This window comes from Rhineura floridana, chromosome 9 (assembly GCF_030035675.1).
Source record: "Rhineura floridana isolate rRhiFlo1 chromosome 9, rRhiFlo1.hap2, whole genome shotgun sequence".
NCBI classification, from domain to species: domain Eukaryota; kingdom Metazoa; phylum Chordata; class Lepidosauria; order Squamata; family Rhineuridae; genus Rhineura; species Rhineura floridana.
The window spans coordinates 121242073-121257051 of record NC_084488.1 but is presented as its reverse complement, the minus strand read 5'-3'; the positions used below and the strand labels follow the sequence as shown (position 1 = coordinate 121257051).

The 14979-nt window shown below is 41.2% G+C and overlaps 1 protein-coding gene across 9 annotated transcripts in view; it reads right to left on the bottom strand.

The window, feature by feature from the left end:
- The window catches only part of ATRN (attractin), a 221859-nt gene that overhangs the window by 156206 nt on the left and 50674 nt on the right, over positions 1-14979 (bottom strand). For 8 of the 9 annotated variants that reach the window (XM_061583542.1, XM_061583543.1, XM_061583549.1 and 5 more), the window contains exons 2-3: positions 7438-7521; positions 4199-4312 (exon numbers count right to left, since the gene is read on the bottom strand). In XM_061583542.1, the coding sequence (XP_061439526.1) occupies positions 4199-4312; positions 7438-7521 (198 nt within the window). Of the gene's footprint in view, positions 1-4198; positions 4313-7437; positions 7522-12297; positions 12409-14979 lie in introns of those variants that run through there. The other variant, XM_061583544.1, reaches the window with a different exon arrangement.

Sequence of the window (14979 nt, the reverse complement as noted above, 5' to 3'; positions counted from 1 at the left end):
CAGCACCACTCACAAAGCACCTGAGGCTGTCTGCCCAACTTCGCCTGCCATTTCACTGTCATCTGAAGGCATTGTTCTGGCTAGAACTCCTTGGTGCAGGCAGTGCCCCAACACCAAGACCTGCTCAAGAGCAAAACGATTAATGCTTTATTATAATAAGCAGGTCTTGGTGTTGGGGCACTGCCTACATATATATCATCATCATCATCATCATCATATAATGCTGAGCAGGGAGAAAAATAATTTTCACACTTCATACATACTGGTGGGGCTCAGGTGCCTAAAGATTAAGGATATATTTACAGCACTGTTATGCCTGTCAGTCTAAAGACAATGTTTTTGCACAGCTTAATGTCAATTGTTCTACTGAGGGGCAACTAGAAACAACAAGTGCTTTGTTCTCACATCAGTGGAGACCTATTAAAACATCTCCAGTCTGTTGAAGCAGTCGTTCATAGACAATCCAGCTGTGTTCGCAGAGTTAACCTGTGGAATGCCAAGACGACTTCTTCCAGTATGAAGCTGTTTGCCTGCCAGCAATGATTCCAGAATGGGCAAAATACATGCCTATCCAGACTTTGCTGTTTAAGACACCAGCAGTTGCAGATGTCTAAGAAGCCAAGCAGCAATGAGGTCAGGGACCACCTGCTGTGTGAAGGTGTGAGCAGCACATTCGGGGAGGGAGGCTTAAACCAGGCGAGAAATGGCAGCCTTGGCTCTAAAGCTCTGGTGATGCTTGCATAGGATGCGGCTGAATTACAGTAGATCCACTGAGCAAGGCAGCACTTCTAATGAGATCAGGTGGGGCCCTACTAGAGATGTAAAATTTCCAGAAATTTTGAAGCCATGGAAAGAAATGTTTTTTTCAGTTTTAGAAAAAAACAGAAATATTTGGAAACATTGAAAAAATGCAATATTAGCACTTTTTACAGATTGAAAGTCACTTTGTTACTTCAGCAACATCAAATGTAATTACGTACAAGTGGTTTGGCATAAAATTATCACATTTGGTATATTAAAAGTACATTTTATTCAAACAATTACAAATTGAATTTACTTTTTTAAAGTTTTATTTTTTTGTAACAAATAGATCTATAAGATCCTGAACCATAAGGAACACCTGAACTGTACGGAAACTCTTTCGTTTTGCCAGTTTATGAGGAGCAGGAAAAAAACAATTTAAAAAAACAAAAGAAACCATCAACATTAATAACGAAGAAAACTATTTATATCTCCGCTAGTCCTCCACAGTGTCAAGCAGACATAAAGCATCCATTCCCATGAAAAGAACTGAGAAAAAGGGGGACCAAGATCCAATGAAACATTTTATACATCATACTAAAATAAAACTTCTCAGTCTGCTTCTGTGTTGGAATTGCTTTTTAATATATTTTTAAAACTTTTTTTAAAAAAACACGTTTTTAACCTTTTCTAAAAAAAAGTCTTAAAAGCTTTTTTTTTAAATGTTTTTAAAGATGTTTTGTTTTAATGTGTTTTAAAGTCTGTTTTTATGATGGTTAACGTGTTTTTAGTGCTTTTGTTTGCGCCACTCTGGGCTCCTGCTGGGAGAAAGGGCAGGGTATAAATAAATAAATAAACATTTTGTAATGCATTTTTTCTTCATTTTTTTTCAATTTTTCAGGAAAAAACAATAAAGGTTTCGGGGGGGGAACTCCCCCCAAAAAAAGTTTTCCTGGTTTTTTTTCCAGGCCTTCACATCTCTAGGCCTACAAGATGTCAAATCAGTCAGTCACCTGACTGTGTTTATCATCAGTTATCTACAGTGGTATCCAGAAGCTTAGGTCATATGAAGACATAGCCAAGGGAGGCAACTTGTTGCCAGCACTGTGTTTTAATTTCCTAGGGACCAGAATACACTTTATAAAAAAAAAAATCAGATAGACTAGTGATAGCAGAGTGTCATTCTTAGGCACTTGGGCACCTGTGGTTACTGAAACTTATCTACTTGTAAGACGTAACACTTATAAATCAGTCAAGAGCATGAGCTGAAGACACTAAATACAGCACCATCTTCTCAAGTCTGATCAAAATTAAGTTGACTTAACCCAATTCTGTATTGCTAAGGTCATCAGTGTCAAAATAAACAAGTTAAAGCAGCCACCATCTCAATCTCAAGATAAAACGGAAGACTTCACTTATGTATGTTTATCCTCAGGCAGTGAATTTCCACTGTTTGACACAACTTCAAAAACACACAGATTTTAAACTTCCTGAACTATACAGGAGGCCAATTAAAACCCCATTAATAAGGTCAACTCACATCTTGTTCACTCTATCTTTACAGATGAAAACGCAATTCAAAGCAAGCACCTGCAAGTTTTTTACTAATTATTTTTTGCAGGGGGGAATCTACACTACTTTCCCAGATGAACCACTATCTCACTGTGTTATTTCTGGGCAAAAAAACAACAACCACCCAACCAAGTTCTCAGCCCTAGCCCTTCCTAAATAGCCCAAATAAAATTAGGTTAGAGCCCAAGTGCATCTCTTGCCCAACCCTACAACACAGGAAATATCTGGGCACCTGATGGCCAAGAAAAAAGTTCAAACGTTTTCAAGATGGTACCCCAATCATGCAGGCCCATAAAATAAAATTCCAAATAAAATAAAACAAATTCCAAATAAAAATTCCAACATGTGTTAGAAGGCACCAAAGCTCCCAACTTGAGCTAAAAGTTTGGCATGGCAGTGTGAAGGTCATCACACAGGGGCTTCTTTATGGTTACCGCATGCACAGATAACCAAAGGGGTAGAAACTCAAGTAATGTGGGAGCAACCGAAAGATATACCACATAGTACTTTCTCTGGGTTCCCAGATGCTTCTCTTGAGCAAGGTGTGGGAACCTTTGGCCATGCAGATGTTGCTGAATTACAACTCCCATCAGCCTCAGCATGCATGGCCAATGGCCAGGGAAGATGGGAATTGTAGTTCAGCAACATCTGGAGGGCCAAAGGTTCCCCACACCTGCCTTAGTCATCTGGATGGCCACTGTGAGAACAGAACAGAATGTTGCACTAGATGGGCCTTGGGCCTGATCCACCATTGTTCTTCTTATGTTCTCCATCAACAGTGTTATCTTCAATATTCCTTATCTTGCCAATCAGAAACTGTTATTTTTACTGTAATAGTAGATTAAAAAGTGATTTTGATACCTTGTAGGAAATTATGTCTAAATGTATACAATAAGGACAATTCTAGAGTTAGTATGTGCTTGATGACCTACACCGGGCATCAGACAGGGGGAGTGCATCCCTGTTGGAGCTGCTGGATCTCTTGGCAGCCTTCAGTACGATTGACCATGGTATCCTTCTGGGCTGTCTAGCTGGGATGGGATTCGGAGGCACTGTTTTACGGTGGCTCCAGTCCTAACTGATGGACAGGACCCAGAAAGTGGTGATGGGAGACTACTGCTCGACTTCTGAAAACGATCTTGTTCCGGACAGCCTTTTGGAGGGACTGAGGATACAGCCTGACACTGATTTTATGCCTTCTATGTTAAGTTTTACCTGTGTAGTCCCTTCAGTACCACTCCCTATACATACGTGTGTGTACGTGTGTGTACGTGTGTGTACGTGTGTGTACGTGTGTGTACGTGTGTGTACGTGTGTGTACGTGTGCACATATACATATTTTATAAAATAATAACATATATTGTATTTTACGTATATTAATTACATTTTATGTATTTTAATTTATTTTAAGGTTTTTGTGATCTTTATTGTGTGCAATCTTATTATGTGCATGTTTGATTTTATAGTAAGCTGCCCTGAATGCCCTATTATAGGGTAGAAGGGTGGGATAGAAATATTTTTAAATAAATAAATAAATAATGGGTGTGCCCTAATAGTCAGCATGGAAATGGCATAGTTAAAGGGACAAGTTACCCACAAAATGATCTAATTAACAAACAACTAGGAAATCAGTATTTTAAGAACACTGTTGTTACTATGAAATCCTGCAACGATTTAAGGCAGGTGAGCGTGCAGGTATGCATGTGCTGTTCCTGGCTTTGGTGTGGCCAAGAGACATGTCCTCGCCACCAGTATCATTGATCTCATTCCACAGTCACTATCCCAGAACATAAAAAGAACATCCGACTTTCCAGTCAAAACATGAAGAATCACATTAAACAAATGAAACATACCATTTAGTTTCACACTGTGCTCTGGGGCTTACCTAAAAGCAGCCAGTAATGGAGCGTAAATTGAATCCCCATCATATACGTACAAGTGGTCCCAGCTGCATTCCGTTGCAAAATGATTAAAACGGAGCCTAAGGATTGAGTTCGGCCTGTAGAAAGGATATACATGCAGTGTTATTTCCAGCAACTCTCATCATATTGCTCTCCTTCCAAAACCCCTGCTGGCCTCCAATATCTGTACCATAAACATTTATACTTGCACATTATTTTCTTGTAACGTGATGACTGTTGTCTCCTAAGAACACATCTTGCATCACCACTTCTGTGCATTCAGCATGTCTTCCAAGTTAGTCCCCAAACAATGAGCTTTATTCCATCCCACAGAAATAGCCAAAGCTAAAATTCTGTAGGATATTGCTCATCTCAGCACATGGAGGAAATATTCATACGTAAAAGCTGTGTCATGCTGACTGGCTTCATGCCATGCCAATAATTTGGCAGGTCGGACTTGCAAAGGGAATATTATCAGAGCAGTCGCATAGTGCCACGTTTGTGGGGCTGAACCTTTTCAGACTGCATATTTAAATGCTCCTCCATATTAACATTATGAAGCTGTTATGTTGTTTTTAGAGTTTGCTGAATTGCTTTTCATTTTTTAGAGCTTGCGTTAGTGTGTTTTATTCTGTCTTCATATTTTACACCACTTCGATCACTTTATGCTTTGAAATGGTCTATGCATTTGCTAAATAAATAAATAAATAACCTGTGCACATTCACAGATGTGATCTTTTGCCTGCAGTCTGAAAAAAGTCTAGCCCAGCAACAGATATATCTATTTATTTATTTAATTTGTATCCCGCCCTTCCTCCCAGCAGGAGCCCAGGGTGGCAAACAAAGCACCAAAAAACTTTAAAACATCATAAAATCAGATTTTATATCGCATGAAGCTGCCTGGTTACTAAGGAGTCAGTTCACCTTAAAAACTTAGCCTAATTTTTTATACTCAGTTCCATTCCCTTTTTCACATAAAGGATGGCAATTAGCTCGCCTAACTAAATTATGTTTCCCATACACAGTGATAATATTAACAACATAGGGGTGCCTCTTCAATACAGGCAGCTGCTTCTATGTGGAAATTTGTGTGTGTGTGTGTGTGTGTGTGTGTGTGTGTGTGTGTGTGTGTGTGTGTGTGTGTGTGTGTGTGTGTGTGTGTGTGTGTGTGTGTGTGTGTGTGTGTGTGTGTGTGTGTGTGTGTGTGTGTGTGTGTGTGTGTGTGTGTGTGTGTGTGTGTGTGTGTGTGTGTGTGTGTGTGTGTGTGTGTGTGTGTGTGTGTGTGTGTGTGTGTGTGTGTGTGTGTGTGTGTGTGCGCGCATCACATTCTACCCAATCCTCTTATTTCTTGTGTACTTCAGTCCACCAAAAAACTGAACCTTGGGAAGAAATCCACTTTTCAGTAGGACAATGATCCCAAGCACAAGGCCAAAACAACACTGGAGTGGCTCAAGAACAAAAAAAAGTGAATGTCCTACAGTGGCCCAGTCAAAGTTCTGATCTCAATCCCATTGAGAATCTGTGGTGCTCTTTGAAAATTGCGGTCCGCAAGCGATGTCCAACCAACCTGAACGACCTGGAGCAAATGGGCCAAAATCCCTCTGATGCTGTGTGCAAAGCTGGTACATCCCTACCTCAAAAGACTTAAAGCTGTTATTGCAGCAAAAGGTGGCTCTATCAAATATTAATGTGTGGGGGCTGAATACTTATGCGGCAACATGTTTCAGTTTTTTAAGTTTCTTACATTTCCCAACATAAAACAAATGTCACCCTACAATAATTGATTTTGAGTTCCAGTGTTTCAAAATAAAATATCATACAGGACGAAATTACAGTGTACCATTTGTAATTCAGTAATATGAGAGCACTGATCAGGGGTCTGATTACTTTTGGAAGGCACTGAATATGCACAAACACACTCATGCATCTTAAAATATAGGCTGAGTTTGGCAGCATCTAGTCTAAAAAGTACCACAAAAAACTATGACTGAACATAATCATAAGCATCCTTCAAATGGAATGAACAATACAAGTGACATTCTTTTTTTAAAAAAAAAAACTGCCAAGAAACCAGTAAAAGCAGCTGAGAGAGATCAAATATCAACCGAGCTAACAAGATGTCCTTTTCATAGCTTGAAGGACGTTTGGTTGATGGTATCTCCAAAGGCTTGTCTGAATAAATGTGAATTTGAGACAGCATCAGAGAAGTCTAATCTGGAATTAGGGGGACACTGTTTATCTTCATGCACAAGAGGAAAAATTTGTAAAATGCGCTCTCTTTTACATTTGGCACAATAACTGGACAGCTAGGCTGTGAGCCACAAGTGTAAGCTTCAGAGAGAACAAACATTTATTAGTTTGCCTCTCATCTGTCAAGCCAAGGACAGGAAACGGAGCAACAGCAAAAACCCAAATTATCAGTAAATTTGATGTTTGTATTGCTCTGATCTTCCCCTACCTTTGCTGATGCTGGACCACAACCTAACGGAAAAAGTGGTTGGTGAGAAAGATCCTTTGGGGCTTAATCGCCACTGCTCCATTCTCCATGGCAAGCTGCATTCTTTGGTATAGAACAGCCTTTCCCAAGCAGTGTGCCTCCAGATGTTGTTGGACTACAACTCCCATCAGCCTCAGCCAGCATCGCCAATGGTCAGGAAAGATGGGAATTGTGGTCCAACAACATCTGGAGGCACACTGGTTGGGAAAGGCTGGTATAGACTAGGGAAACGTCTGATCACACAAACTAAAATGTCTTTGCATGGAAAAGGACATGGCCTTTCTTTGTGACATTGTCCACCAAGTGTTCTTCAACTGGGTGAACACAGGGACATAGGAAGCTGCTTTATGCTGAGGGAGATCACTGGTCCATCTAGCTCAGCACTGCCTACACTGACTGGCAGCAGCTCCCCAGGGTTTGAGAGAGAGTCTTTACCAGTCCTACTTGAAGACACCAGGGGTTGAAATTGGGAACTTCTGCATGCAAGGCAGATGCTCTACCACTGAGTTACGATCCTCTTTTAGTAAGATTTCACATACAAAACAAAAGAGCAGCATGACTGCGTTAAAATGCTAAATTAGGGCCAGTTTCAGGAGTTACTGTCCAAGGAGCTACACACAAAAATAAGCCAATTGAGAAGGCAGTTAAGCACATCATGGCACAGCTAAGTGGAGGCAAAATTACTGCCAGTCCCATCCTGTAGAAATTAAGGTGTTTACTACTCACCTTCCCTCAATGAGCCATGTGCATTTCGTTTTGTGTTTATAGTTTCCAGGTCCATCTGTTACATACCCTGAAGTTCCATTAAGCCTGTGAAGAGAAACTAAAAATGTAGCATCCCATCACGATTTAGTACTTCTATCAAAAAAACAGCTTCAACATGTTAGCCAATAGATTATCTTTATACTCTAATAAACCTTCCCTCTTTCTTCTATTTTATTTTATTTATTTATTTATTTATTTATTTGTTACATTTATACCCCGCCTTTCTTTCACCCTGGACCCCAAGGCAGCCAATGGTGTCTCCTCACACATTTGTGGAAATGTTAAAATCTTGATGCAGATTTTCATTCAATGATATTAGAGATCCTATCGTAGATTTTGTTGACCATCCATTTCAAACAGTCCCCAAGCATTAAGTATACTGTTACAGTTTTAGAAAATCCATTCTGTACCCAGGTTCACCAGCAATAATTAGAAAACCTGTCATTGTAAGTTTAGATGTCCCAAAAGTATTCCGAGATTTTCTGGAGGGTACATGTTCAGAGTTTAAGAAATCAGGAGGTATGGGTTTTTTCCCCACTATGACCACAAAGAAGCAAATTAAGGGTGCAAAGCTGCATCATGGGGTGATATCCAACTATTTATATTATTTTACTTATTAAATTTATATCCTGTCTTTCCTCCCAAAGGGAGCTCAGGGTGGCAACAAATGATAAAGCACTAAAAACACCTTAAAACCAAAATATCTTTTTTTTTAAATCTTTAAAAATAATTCCAACAGAGACACAAACTGGGATAAAGGTCTCTACTTAAAAGGCTTGTTGAAGGAGGAAGGTCTTGAGTAGGTGCCGAAAAGACAACAGAGATGGTGCCTATCTAATATTTAAGGGGAGGGAATTCCAAAATGTTGGTGTCACAACACTAAAGGTCTGGCTCCTATGTTATGCGGAACGGACCTCCTAATGCGATGGCAGATGCAGAAGGCCCTCACCTGCAGAGCGCAATAAACAACTGGATATATATGGGGTGAGATTATCTCTCTAAGTCATACTAGAATGCTTATCATTTGTTTGATGCCCTGGGCTCCCTTTGGGAGGAAGGGGGGATATAAATTTTTAACAACATAAGAACATAAGAAGAGCCTGCTGGATCAGGCCAGTGGCCCATCTAGTCCAGCATCCTGTTCTCACAGTGGCCAACCAGGTGCCTGGGGGAAGCCCGCAAGCAGGACCCGAGTGCAAGAACACTCTCCCCTCCTGAGGCTTCCAGCAACTGGTTTTCAGAAGCATGCTGCCTCTGACTAGGGTGGCAGAGCACAGCCATCATGGCTAGTAGCCACTGATAGCCCTGTCCTCCATGAATTTGTCTAATCTTCTTTTAAAGTCATCCAAGCTGGTGGCCATTACTGCATCTTGTGGGAGCAAATTCCATAGTTTAACTATGTCTGTCCTGAATCTTCCAACATTCAGCTTCTTTGAATGTCCACGAGTTCTAGTATTATGAGAGAGGGAAAAGAACTTTTCTCTATCCACTTTCTCAGTGCCATGCATAATTTTATACACTTCTATCATGTCTCCTCTGACCCGCCTTTTCTCTAAACTAAAAAGCCCCAAATGCTGCAACCTTTCCTCGTAAGGGAGTTGCTCCATCACCTTGATCATTCTGGTTGCCCTCTTCTGAACCTTTTCCAACTCTATAATATCCTTTTTGAGATGAGGCGACCAGAACTGTACACAGTATTGCAAATGCGGCCGCACCATAGATTTATACAACGGCATTATGATATCGGCTGTTTTATTTTCAATACCTTTCCTAATTATCGCTAGCATGGAATTTGCCTTTTTCACAGCTGCCGCACACTGGGTCGACATTTTCATCGTGCTGTCCACTACAACCCCGAGGTCTCTCTCCTGGTCAGTCACCGCCAGTTCAGAGCCCATGAGCGTATATGTGAAATTAAGATGTTTTGCTCCAATATGCATAATTTTACACTTGTTTATATTGAATTGCATTTGCCATTTTTCCACCCATTCACTCAGTTTGGAGAAGTTCAAATTAGCTAGCTGCAAGTACACCTGCTCTTTGGAGCGAAATTAAACACTTAGCACGGGACCCTTGTTTTCATTTTTGCCTTAATATAATGAACAAACCCCAGATAACGATATCTGACCCCATGCGGTTATATAGGACACTTCCACCCAAGCTTGTCCATAGCAAGTACAGCATCAGCATACATTTACAGACTACAAAGAGTTTCCCACAGTTCACATGAGAAAACCAAGACCCGTCTTTTCCAGTGACATTAACTGCTGGTATGCAGAATCAGAAGAAGAGTCAACCAGACTTGCGGGAAAACACTGAGAGTCTAGCCTCAAGATTTTTTTCTTTTGAAGGTCAGCATAACCATAAGTTCTTCCAAGAGCCCAACGCCCAGCAAAATTTCACTGCCCTCACAGTCACTCATCCTGCAGAAATTCAATAATCTCTCTATGATTCAAAGTCAGTCCCTACTCCTTTACAAAGTGAAGGTTTTTGTACTAATTTAAAAGGCCCTTAACAACCTGGGTGCAGGAAATATTAAGGACTACCCAATTCCTTATATCCTTGCCTGAGATGTAAGGGCAGCACTGTTAGTGGTCCCCCATGGCTCAGAGGAATGGCTCGTATCCACTAGAACAGCCTTTCCCAATTAGTGGGCCACCAGATGTTGTTGGACCACAACTCCCATCAGCCTCAGCCAGCATTGCCAATGGTCAGGAAAGATGGGAATTGTGGTCCAACAACATCTGGTGGCCCACTAGTTGGGAAAGGCTGCGCTAGAAGCTGAGTGTTCAGCGTTGTGAGCCCAATTCTGTGCAACTCCCTCCCAGTGGAAATCAGACAGAAACCCTTCCCGATGAATGTCAGGAGCTTGGTGAAGGCGTCTTTATTTTAAGTAAGCTTTTCTGATTGTATGGTTAATTTCTTCTGATTTCATCCTTTGTATCCCATTTGAAATCTCACTGTACACCACTTAGAAACTACAATGATGAGCGGCATATAAATTGCTGAAATAAATAAATCATCCATTGCTCAATGCTAGATTTAGGTGTGGCTCTTCCACCACAGATACAGATACAAAAAGAAAGGATTGGTAGTTGCAATTAGAGTGAAAGTGACAAACTCCAAAGGAAAAAAAGGAATTCATTTTTTCCCAAAGTAAGAGAATCCAGAGTCCATCCAATTATCATTTAGTTTAGTTTTACATGATAAAAGTGCATAAACTTATGTATGGCATGCAGAAAGTGGACAGAGAAGCATTTTTCTCCCTCTCTTATAACACTAGAGAACTTGTGGACATCCAATAAAGCTGAATGTTGGAAGACGCACGACAGACAAAAGAAAGAACTTCACACAGCACATAGTTAAAGAGGCACTGATGGCCACCAACTTGGATGGCTTTAAAAAAGATTAGACAAATTGATGGAGGATAAGGCTATCAAAGGCTACTAGCCATGATGGCTGGCTATGCTCTGCCTCCATAGTCAGAGGCAGTATGCTTCCGCATACCAGTGGCCAGAAACCGCAGAAGGGGGGAGTGCTCTTGCGCTCAGGTCCTGCTTGTTGGCTTCCCTTTGGGGCATCTGGTTGGCCACTGTGAGAACAGGATGCGGCACTAGATGGGCCACTGGCCTGAACCAGCAGGCTCTTCTTATGTGGTTGTGAGAAGGTCTTACGTAAGCATCTCTTGTGGATTTTCCATCTTTTCTTTTTACCTTTTTGGCGCACTAGGAAGTCTGTCAAATATTCATATTGGCCCACTAGACCTCATTGCCTTTAGCATTTCCTGAACTAGGGAGAGTGACATAAGATGACAGCAGTGGAGTTCAAACCATTCTGCATATCTTCGTGATAAGAAGAGCCAAATTGGGGGCCAGGGTGAAAAAGGTGATTCCAGGTTTTTAGGGGCCAGGCAGATACTCCCTGTAAGACTTCTAAATATGTGTGGTGAAGGTGCATGTGAACTACAATACTTTTAGAAGGGCCTGGATATTCCTCATCCATTCCTGGCAGCTGTGGAAGCCATAGAAACAATCCCCTCACTAGCTTTTCCATCTCTTTGCCAGTTTACAGGGTTCCACACACCTGTTAAATAATATACCATCACCTGGGATTGATATGCAATGTACAGAAAACAGCAATATCAGATGTTGGCCAATCCTGAGTAAGCAGCTACAGAATATTAAGACAATATTTTATTTTATTGGGTTGATATTCATTGTTGCTACCAAAAACCACTTCCTGCCCCTGAACATTTAGAGTGTGGCTGTCTCTTTTAGCTGGAACAGAAGAGGCGGAATGTTTAGCAGCTCTGAAAAATTCTGAGTACGGCTCAGGTCCCTAATTTGATCTTGTTTTCTGCAACGCCTGACCTTTTGAGAAGAGTGCACCCCTCAGAATCTAAATGTGCAAAGAGCACCCATGTGTTAATTCAATTGGCACCCTGCTGTTAATTGATAGCAAACAGACAGACTCTGGTAACTCAAACAAAGCTTGTCTGCATGGAAAAAAGTCCTTGTGCAATCTGCTTTCCCCTCATACAACTTGATGTAGAAATTATTACAAGTGAACTACTCTGAAAGCAATCGCTGCAGCTTTTACAGAACAAATAGCATCACAAAACATCTCCAGCATTGCTGGCAAGACCTATGGGGTAAAGTCAAATGTTCTGGGCAGATTCAACTGCTAAAACAAACTCCGGCTGTTCCACCTAAAAAGGGACACCAGGATCCCTCGAAGGGGTCAAGCACGGGAGAATTTCAAAATCAGCTTGTGAATGATTTACTCACCTTGGACAACCTTTAAAACATTGAGTTAACCTACCTTTTTTGTTTCTTTAAAGGGGCTGTGTGATGAACTTTTACCAACACAGAAGAAAATTGAGAAACGTTGAAGCCATAACCACTCCTCTGCTGCATGCCACATCTCAGCCTCTAAGACTGAACAACAAAGTGACCAGAAGTTTCATTCTGAATAAATATTCTCAAGTATTGAGCGTCTATTGCATCTGCTCATAATCACCTATGACCCATCAAGTCACAGAAAACCATTAGCAAACCATCACATCTTCATTTTACCACTTTCCCAAGCCGGTTTCCCATACTCAAACCGAAAAGAAATTTCTCATCTCCCTCTCTTGAGCATGGAAGGGGAGAAAGGAACACAACAGCCTGTGGGTTCACCATTGCTTGAACAGACAACAAGCCATGTTTTGCCATTACAATGTAAACAGGACAAAGTTACTAACTAACACCAGCTTCTAGAAACATAAGGGCATACATAGGAATCTGCCTTATACTGAGTCAGACCAATGACCCATCTAGCTTAGTAATGTCTACACTGACAGCTAGTGGCTCTGCAGGGTTTCAGGTATAAGTCTCTCCAAGCCCCATCTGGAGATACCAGGGACTTAACCTGGGATCTTCTCTACGCAAAGCAGATGCTCTGTCACTGAGCTACGGCCCTTCACTCCTGTTTCACACTGCAACAATTCCCTAAGGATAGCCAGAGTTGTAGCAGCCAGGAATCTGAGTCATCACCGTCTCATCTCTAGCATTTATGTAGCACGCATGACTATACAGAACTTGACTGAAAATGGATTTCAGGTATGCAATGAAAAGAGAGGGAGATGATCTATTCATTGCTATGTAATAACTAGAACAGACAAAGATAAACACAAGTCAAAACAGTATGTTGTTAAAATTTCATTTTAATTATGTTTTCTCTGTAGGAGACTGGCTGACATTAATGGCTTATTTTGTTTGGCAAAAAAAAAAAATCAGTTGACTGACAGAGTTAATTTGGCACAGAAAATGAGTGCAACTTCTCAAACACCAGCTTTTGGGATAAAGAACCAGGCATGTTAAAATTAGGACAAAGCAAGCCCTTGTCTACTCAATGTAGCGTAAAAATAGCAGTTCGCCTAAATTATGTCAGTTACGCCCATAATCAGAAGAATTTAACAGACTTAATTAGGTTTCAGACTTTGTGCCTCTATCCCTCTCTATACTAGGGGTATATTATATGTCAATATAAAATTTCCAGGCATGACTTATTGTCATAAATCATTATGACCTTGCAAGATACTGTCAACAGTTCATCAAGGTCCAATTCCCTCAGCAGGCACACGTTTATAAAATCAGAGTTGGGTCTCCAAAAATTACCCTATTCAACCCCGCTACGCAAACAACTGAGACCTCTTTTCACAGGCACACACAGCATTTACTTTACGGGACTCATAAGAGGGCTTCTTGGTGATAGCACCCTGGCAGTAGAACACACACACACAAACACACACACACACACACACACTGAGATTAGGGTAGCAACACTGCCTGATTTTCAGCAATAGCTGAAAAACAGTCCACTTCTGTCAGGCTTTTTGAATGAACAAATGGGCCTAGCTATGAAATAGAACTGATTGGTTTTACCAATTTTATGGACTGGTTTTATGTACTTTGAGAGAATCAGTGTGGTGTAGTGGTTAGAGTGTTGGACTATGACCTGGGAGACCAGGGTTCGAATCCCCACACAGCCATGAAGCTCCCTGGGTGACCTTGGGCCAGTCACTGCCTCTCAGCCTCAGAGGGAGGCAATGGTAAACCCCCTCTGAATACCGCTTACCATGAAAACCCTATTCATGGGGTTGCTATAAGTCGGGATCGACTTGAAGGCAGTCCATTTTCATTTTTGTATGTACTTTGTATACTATGCTGTGACCTGCCCCTTGATAGTTTTGCAATTTAGGGAGGGATATAAATTTTATAAATAAATCAACAACACTTTAAACCCTAGTCAGCAAGTTACCTGCTGAAATTCGAACAGATAAAAGGTTTTTTTTTGGGGGGGGACCCTCAAGCAATGGTTTCAGCTTCAGTCCAGAGTCAATAAACAATTGTGATGCAACTTGCAGCATACAGAAGGGTTTCCGTGACCAATACATCTCAAGTACTACCATACCAGTATATGCAACAAAGTGTTACCGGTGGAATTGTGATGCATTCCCTACTCCCTCATTCAGCAAGACTACAGGTACTGTGTTTTTGTGGGGAGTGGGGTAGGGATGACAGTGTGCACTGGACCGTGGCCATGTTTGTTCACAGTTTATGACGCTGCGCCCAAGCACCATGGCAGTCTGCTCCTCCCTCTCCACCTCCATCCTGTCATTTACATCACACCATTAAGGTACATGACACTTTGCTACAAGCCAAAGAGCTTGGTCGCTCCTTTGGGCAAGAACACATAGAAATTCCATGTGTGAAAGGCGAAGAAAACAGGGAAGGGAAAGAGAAGGGTGATGAGAGGTACATACAGAGCCTAGCAGATTCTGTTAGCAATCATGCCTCTCCATTTATGTAATATTTGTTCCGTTTCAAAAGTTCACTGCAATCACCACACAGTTATAAGGAGGAAGCATGGATTGCCTACTGACATAACAGCCGTATCCCAGAATTAGAAGCGTACAATATGCCAAAAATAAAGCATCTTGAAATACACAAGCTGGTA